General features: G+C 37.4%; 1 protein-coding gene across 3 annotated transcripts in view; it reads left to right on the forward strand.

The window, feature by feature from the left end:
* The window catches only part of ANAPC4 (anaphase promoting complex subunit 4), a 41,536-nt gene that overhangs the window by 31,048 nt on the left and 2,361 nt on the right, over positions 1 to 8,127 (forward strand). For all 3 annotated transcript variants that reach the window (XM_008577208.1, XM_008577209.1, XM_008577207.1), the window contains 8 exons: positions 233 to 289; positions 2,307 to 2,363; positions 4,196 to 4,289; positions 5,414 to 5,511; positions 6,096 to 6,157; positions 6,239 to 6,277; positions 6,376 to 6,477; positions 7,112 to 7,186. In XM_008577208.1, the coding sequence (XP_008575430.1) occupies positions 233 to 289; positions 2,307 to 2,363; positions 4,196 to 4,289; positions 5,414 to 5,511; positions 6,096 to 6,157; positions 6,239 to 6,277; positions 6,376 to 6,477; positions 7,112 to 7,186 (584 nt within the window). The remainder of the gene's footprint in view (positions 1 to 232; positions 290 to 2,306; positions 2,364 to 4,195; positions 4,290 to 5,413; positions 5,512 to 6,095; positions 6,158 to 6,238; positions 6,278 to 6,375; positions 6,478 to 7,111; positions 7,187 to 8,127) is intronic.

Below are 8,127 nucleotides of genomic sequence, written 5' to 3' on the forward strand. Positions count from 1 at the left end.
TCGCTGATTGGAAAATGGGTCTAAGGTGTTTGATTACATTCTTCTCAGAGCCCAGAAATTAATGTTTTCACAGTTGCATAATCTGTATTTCTTTGAAGGAACTTTGCCTATTTTCCCATGTTTTTTAATAGATAGTAAAAAAGACACATTTATTAATAAAAAATATGTCTTTTGTTGGGAAGCTTTCTGATATCTTGATTTATCTTTTCTTTGTTCCTTTTGTTGTTGATAGATGACTCAAAAAGATATCACCTTTGTTGCTGAATTTCTTACTGAACATTTCAATGAGGTAAGAAATTGGTATTTCTGTAATGCAGGTTTTTTCCAAAATAATTGCAGTATATCTGGGTAATGGTAAGAAATAATTAAACTTAACCCAACTTAATTAAGCCCTTAGCAATTACTTTTAAAATTTTTTTTGGAGTGATTATTTTTTTCCTTCCTCTCTCTACATTTTTGTATTGTTTATTTTTTTACAAAAACAATATTCACCATTGTTAAAACATTCACACACACACACAGAGACACACAGACACACACACAGAGAGACACACAGACACAGACACACACACACACCCGTACACCCCATAACTACTACCCCCCATTGAAATAGCGCACCTGAGGGGCCAGGCTGGCAACCCCAGTGCAGCTCCAGTGAGCACCAGGATCTCGAGCAAGCCATTCTCCCCTTTAAACTTCAAGTTCTCCCATCTGTGAAATGGGGTTGGGCCAACTAGACTAGACCCAAGCCCCTTCCAGGGGTAGATTTCTGAGAAAACACAGGTGTAGTATAGGTGGACAGACAAGTATACCCTGTCCGTCATCCTGCCTAAACCTTGGACTGTGGGGGTGACAAGGGTGGTAATGTGCATTCACAGAGAGGACCTCTCCCTTGTTTGCAAAAGCCCTAGGAACTAGGTGCACCTGTCTCTACTTAACAGACTAGCAAACTGAGCCTCAGAGAAGTTAACCCATGTTTCTCTGCTTCCTAGTTCCAGTTCCCCCACCACCATCACCAGCTTACCCACTACATCACCAGTATTATTTTAAACAGCATCCCTTCGGCTGGCCAGTTAGCTTAGTTGGTTAGAGCACAGCCTTGTAACACCATGGTCCAGGGCTCGGATCCCCATACTGGCCAGCTGCCAAAAAAATAAATAAATAAACACCATACCTTCAGTTGACAAACTACCCTGTGTTGGGTACTGTGCTAGACACCAAGAACCTGGGGCACAATGTGACCAAGTCCCAAGTGGACTGTTTTTGCTGGAAATCAGGCTTGTAAATACACACCCCACCTCATTCCTGTCCCTCTCTCCTCAGAGGAAGGTGCTGCAAAAAATCCTGACATTTATTGAGCACCTATGGTTAGCACATTTCTACTCAAGTAATCCTCACCGCAGTCCTCTGAGTTAGATTCTGTATTACTCCCTTTTCACACGTGAGCAAACAAGCACAAAGAGGTAAAAGAACCTAATGTCACACATCCAGTTAGTGGCAACCCAGATTCACTTGCAGTTATTCTGGTCATAAGTCCTTGCTATCAGCCACTACACCCTAAGTCTCCTCCTCAGCGAGTGAGCTTCCGAAGACTCAGAAAAGAGCCTTGTGCCCAACATGCAGCAAGCCTGAAGCCCTGTCCAGTGGTGACCAACCATCCAGGTTTGGCCAGGCCCAAGGGCCTTGTGCCCAACGTGCAGCAAGCCTGAAGCCCTGTCCAGTGGTGACCAACCATCCAGGTTTGGCCAGGCCCAAGGCGGGTTCCTAGGATGCTGGACTTCCAGTTTTAAAATTGGGATGAATTGTTCACCCTAAGTCCAGGACTCCTTCTACTTCCCCAGAGCACAAAAGATCTGAATGGATTTCCTCCTTCCTCCATGTGTGTAAGTCAGAGGAGAGACTAATGGTGGAAATGCAGGCATCGGCCAAACCGCCCCTCCCCTCCACCCTCTGAGCCCCAGCCTCCTGGGTTGGCCCTCTGGGCCAGCGCCCCTCACCTCTCGTCCAGCGCCTGCCAGTCGCTTCACCGGCTGCAGGAAACACGAGGAATCGCTGCTCCCTGCCTCCCTGCCGAGCTTCTCAGGGCAGAATTCACTCCCACAGTTACTTTTTTGAAACTATTGAACTAATTAATGGCAGTACTTATTTATTAAACATAAAGTCTGTAAATTAAACTTTTGTTTCTGTGTGTGTGGTTATAATCCAAAACAGCTCTCTTAAAATAGTTTTTGGTTTAAATTTAACGTGTTTTTCCTTTTTCTTTTTGTGAGTTGACTTAAGAATTAAACTGTGTTCATTCTTTCTAGGCCCCGGACCTTTATAATCGGAAAGGAAAATACTTTAATGTTGAAAGAGTTGGTCAGGTATGGGCTTTGGATTGAATTTAGTTATTACTCTTTTTTGATTTTTAAGAACTAATTTTAAAACATTAGCAGTGTTAATCTTTAGTATTCAGTTTATAAAAAGTATGCAGTACCAAGTGATGTAGTAGCCCTGCTCTTTTAGTAAAATATCTGAAGAGCAGCAGTTTTTAAACTTTTTGATCTCAGAACCCTTTTACATTCTTAAAAATTATTGAGGACCCAAAAAGAGCTTTTGTTTATGTGGGTTATCTATCAATGACAGAAAATATTAGATATAGTTATTGAAATTAAGCAAAATAAAAAAATACTTTTTAATTCTTTTAAAAATAACAATAAACCCACTTACTATTACATGTTCATATAAATATTTTTAGTGAAAAATAATGGTATTTTAGAAAACAAAAATAATTTAGTGAAGACTGGTCTTGTTTTATATTCTTGTAAATCTCTTTGATGTCCAACTTAATAGAAGACAGAGTCTCCTATCGACTTCTGCATTCAATCTGTTTTCATATGTTGTTTTTGTTAATGTATGTAAAGAAAAATCTGGTCTCACACAGGTGTGTATTTGGAAAGGGAGAAGTATTATAATAGCTTTTTTAGATAGTTGAGGATATTCTTTGATACTACACCAAATCTTGACAAGTGGTAGTATCTTAAAGGTTAGTTTCAATATGGAATCTAAAATTGCATCAGTGAACTTTTGTATTCTGTTACATTGAAGTCCATTCATCTCCCTTGTACTTTGAATGGATCTTTTATCTATGCATAAGTTTGTAACATCATGCATTGGTTGTTTTGGAAATACTGGTTCACTGAGTTGTGCAGATCTTCCAAATGCTGACACCTTTCATCATACAGTAACCAAAAGTCAAATTTCATTAATAGAACCACCAATCTAATAAAAAAAAAGTCTTTAAGTACTATGAAGCTATCACAGTGGCAGATGTAGGTTTTCCAAAATTTTAATTTTTGCTTGAAAGTTTAAGTTTTATTATTGGCAACAAATACTGTCAATTGTTTTCCTCAAAGTGGCAAGCTCACTTCATTTATTTTTGAGAAAATATCTGCCAGATACCCAAGTATGAATAATTATAGTTTTTTCACCAGTCATTCTTTCAAGTAAAAATGAAATTCCATTTTTTTTAAAAAAGTATCTGGCTTTACTCACAACTGAAACAGTTTCATAAGTGCTTTCCCTCAAGATAGTTATCTTACTTTATGCAGCAAAAGTGCCTTATGTATACCAGTTCTGTCACACAGAATATTGAAGATTTGTACTCAAGGGTTGAGATATAATAAAATAAATAATTTAATGGCATCAGCAAAGATATATGAAACTGAGTACGTGGCAAAAAGGAATACAGTGACTGCTAGTATGATCTGAGGCCACTACCTTGACTCTTGGTGAGGGCACCAGCAGTTTTACCCACCATCAGTGCAAATGTCAACATGGTGAAAAGGGCAGGTAACATCTTGGCATTATTATAAAACTAGTATTGATCTTATGAATCCCTGAAAGCATCTTGGGAACTCTCAGGGAGAACGACTCCCATAGAGGATATTGACATTCAATACTTATAAAACTAGTTTAAAACTTACATATGTAAAATTAAAATATGCTCATGAAAATGAAACACAAAATTTAAACTCAGTTTATGGTCTCTATGTCTACAGCATTATAATCTTTTAGTAGTTGCTGTTTGTTTAGTTGCTTGGTATTTAGCAAATTTTGGTCCCCTCTCTTGGAGTAGTAATAAGGAAATATAAACAGTTTTTGGAGCCTAATTCTTTGGTTTACTAAGTTTAAATTTTTATGTCTGTATTTCTAGTACTTGAAAGATGAAGATGATGATCTCGTGTCACCCCCTAATACAGAAGGAAACCAGTGGTATGACTTTCTTCAAAATAGCAGCCACCTTAAAGGTATTTTATGAACCAAGTATACTTTGGTCCATGTTTATATTTATGTGAGACCATGTCTTCAGCATATCACCTAACAGTTTTGCTGAACGCTTGCTGAATAATTATCTAAGTTCTTTAGACATATGTTTTGTGTTCATTTAAGTTGATTAGAGAAACAGCAAAATAATAGAGTATGACATTACCGTGATAGAAAACACTCTGAAATTAACTGTGTGCTGTAGTAAGATTGCTTATTCTTATGTGTTTTTATATTGTCTGTTTTGCACCGTATTAAAAAAATAGGATATTAAGGGAAAATTGTAGAGCCAACTACTGAGAGAAGTCTGTTTTTCCAATTCTGGTTTAACTCCTAAAAGCACAATGATGCTTAACTGTATTCTCCTGAGGTTGTAGTTTGTGTACTTTTAATACCTTTCATTGTCTAGGATCCCAAAATGTTCATAAAGTATAACCATTATTAGGCATGCAACACATAATAGCAACCATTAAATACGTCAAAACGTTTCATCTAAAACCATTTTAGATGAAAATATTTTTAAAGCAAGAATTTCTTTGCTTTCTTAAAGAGTAAACTGACCACGGGCCGGCCCGTAGCTCACTCGGTAGAGTGCGGTGCTGATAACACCAAGGCCCCGGGTTCGGATCCTATATAGGGATGGCCGGTTTGCTCATTGGCTGAGCGTGGTGCTGACAACACCAGGCCAAGGGTTGAGATCCCCTTACCGGTCATTTTTTCTTCCTTTTTGTCTTTTTTACTGACCGGTAACGGGATCGCAACACCCACACCGCGCTCAGCCAGTGAGCGGGAACCGGTCTCCACATGGGATCCGAACCCTCGGCGGGAGCGCCACCGCGCTCCCAAGCGGCGCACTCTCCAGTGTGCCACCAGGCCGGCCCCTAAATGTGTCTTTTTTAAAAAAATTTTTAGTGGGCTGTCATAGGGGGATGATGAAAGGCATCAGGCTATGGCCATTTTTAATGAGGTTGTGTGAAAATATAATGGAGTGGCCAGTGAGAATTCCACCATGACATAAACTGTGGGGGCTGTCTCTAAAAGTAGATTATTTTCTCCTAATCATCTGTTTGTTATAGCTGTTTTCGTTTTTATTTTTGTTTGAAACCAGAAAGTCCTTTGCTGTTTCCTTATTATCCTCGAAAATCATTGCATTTTGTGAAACGGCGGATGGAGAACATTATTGATCAGTGTTTGCAAAAGCCAGCAGTAAGTTTGAAAGAATGCATGTCTTTGTGTAGGACCAAGAATATCTACAATATGTGGCTCACTTATGAAAATGATCATAGCTATTAGGATGAACTATATGAAAATGCTGCTATTCAATCAACTAACAAAAATGGCAGTTGGATGGTTCAACCTAATATTTCATCTGGTTAGTTTCTTACATAAATTTTCTTAAAAATAAGAGATTATTAAAAGTATTGGCATCTTTAGTATTTAATTTGCTCCCAGAACAAACTCATTTCAAGTGGTCTTAGTTGCAGAGCCGTTTACTGCTGAACGATATAAATGAATGAGTGATGTTAGGAGACTAGAGAGAGATGGTCCTTAACCTGCCTGTGCTTAGCTCCAGGGTCTTTTTTGACTCAGAATGTCTCTCTCTTTCTTTTTTTTTTTTGAAGTCTATCTTTTCCTTACTGTTAAAACTGTCATTAAAGTTTCTTGTGTGCAAGTTTTGGTGATACAGATGATTTTTTACTGCATTTGAACATGATGGTCACTCACTTTCTGTAGAGTACCTGTGTGCATGTAAATGCTTTAATTATATTTCCAAATTTTATTTTATATAGGATGTAATTGGAAAATCGATGAATCAAGCAATCTGTATTCCATTATATAGAGATGCTAGAAGGTAATTCTGCTTACCTTTTGGGTGGTGTAAGTCAGCAGCCAATTTAAATTTTTCTCACTTTTTTTTCCCCTTTTGTTTTAGTGAGAACTCTACACGTAGGTTGTTCAAATTTCCTTTTCTGTAAGTGTGTGTTTCTCCCCCGTCTTGTGTGAACAGTACATTTTTGTTCTGTGCATCAATAGCTAAATATTGTTATGACATCAATTTTTTTTCCTTAGGTGGAACAATAAAACTTCAAATCTACATTATCTTCTTTTTACTATTTTAGAAGATTCACTTTATAAAATGTGCATCTTGAGGAGACATACTGATATTTCCCAGTAAGTATTAATCTAAAGTTTGAATCGAAGAGATAAGATTTTATTATTTTTAATAATAAAACATACAGTTTCCCTTCCCAGCATTTTAGATTATAGTTAAGCTACCTTGTGACTTTAGGTGTGTCATTTAACTATTCTCACTGTTAGTAATAATCTGAGTTAGGAAGCTATATGAGTCCTTTTCTTGATCTAGATTATTTAATTTGGTATTGGTATTAGCCATTGTTGTAGGACTTTTTCAGGGTTAGGAAAAATATGACAGTAGAAAACTTAGGACAATATTATATCTCATGAACTTTTAGAAATTCAAAACTGTATCAGTGAATATTTTATGGAAAGGATTTTTGCCTCAGGTTAGATATTCCAAAGAGAAATAATTTGGTTGTTCTAAATGTCTTTAATGTATCCAGCTACTTTGGTGACTATAAGATTTTAGACCAAGTTGTTTTATCTATCTAGGTGTTTAAATTAGTTATCAGTATTCTAGAGTGAAAGCAATGGTACTTTGGTCTGGGACTTGGTATTTAGGTAAATGTACTAACACTGATAATCAATCATGTTCTTTCAAGCATTTAGATTATTGGCTATCCAGGTTGTTCCACAAAGTCTCTTTTTTCCCCCTTCTTTCTTCAAGATCTGTAAGTAATGGACTAATTGCTATTAAATTTGGGAGCTTCACTTATGCCACAACTGAAAAAGTCAGAAGAAGGTAAGTCTTCAGTCTTGTTTGGATATAGATGCATGTGATATATGTATACGTTTAGTAAATACAGTTATAGGAATGCAGTCATATTCAATTATAGCAATGATATAGGTAAAAGGGTTTTGTCACTTTCAGCATAGGAGGCAGAATTCTTTACATATTTTATACATAGAGAGTGATTCGACTTATAATTGAATAGAACCTTACTGCCCTGCAGGAATTTATGTAGCATGGTTTCCTATAATTAATACTCTGAACTCCCTGTCTACCAGGAAAGTAATGTGGTTCCTGGGTGCAGATGGCCTAATGAGCTGATATTCTTAACACAAGCAAAAAAAATGTGAGATGATATCATTGTCACCAATCTGGGATTTTCTTAGGATTTGGAAGGGTAACAGTACCTAGGCCCTTCCTGAGGCTTTGCAGGAGAAAGAACTGACACTAATCATAAGCCGATCTTTTTGTCTCTTTTTTCTTTACATAAAAGAAGTTTTTTTATGATTAAGTCTTTGGAGTTGTTTTATCTTTTTTTCATGTGTAAAATCTTATTTTTAAACTGTTTACTCAATGTTTAGAGGGTACTTCAAAAAGTTCGTGGAAAAATAGAATTAAAAGATAATACTGTTTTAGTCCATTTTGTGTTGCTATAACAGAAATACCTGAGACTGAGTAATTTATAAGGAAAAGAGGTTTATTTGGCTTATGATTCTGGGACAGCTGCATCTGGCATGGGCCTCAGGCTGCTTCTACTCATGACGGAAAGTGGCAGCATCCAGCGGGTACAAGCAGATCACATGATGAGAGGAGGCATGAGAGAGAGAGAGAGGAGGTGCCAGGGTCCTATAAACAACGAGCTCTCAGGGGAACTAATAGAGCGAGAACTCACTCATTACTCCTCCCCCCCCCCCCCCAGGACTTATGCGTACGATCTCTATGACCAAACCCCA

This window comes from Galeopterus variegatus, unplaced genomic scaffold (assembly GCF_000696425.1).
Source record: "Galeopterus variegatus unplaced genomic scaffold, G_variegatus-3.0.2 Scaffold1461, whole genome shotgun sequence".
NCBI lineage: Eukaryota > Metazoa > Chordata > Mammalia > Dermoptera > Cynocephalidae > Galeopterus > Galeopterus variegatus.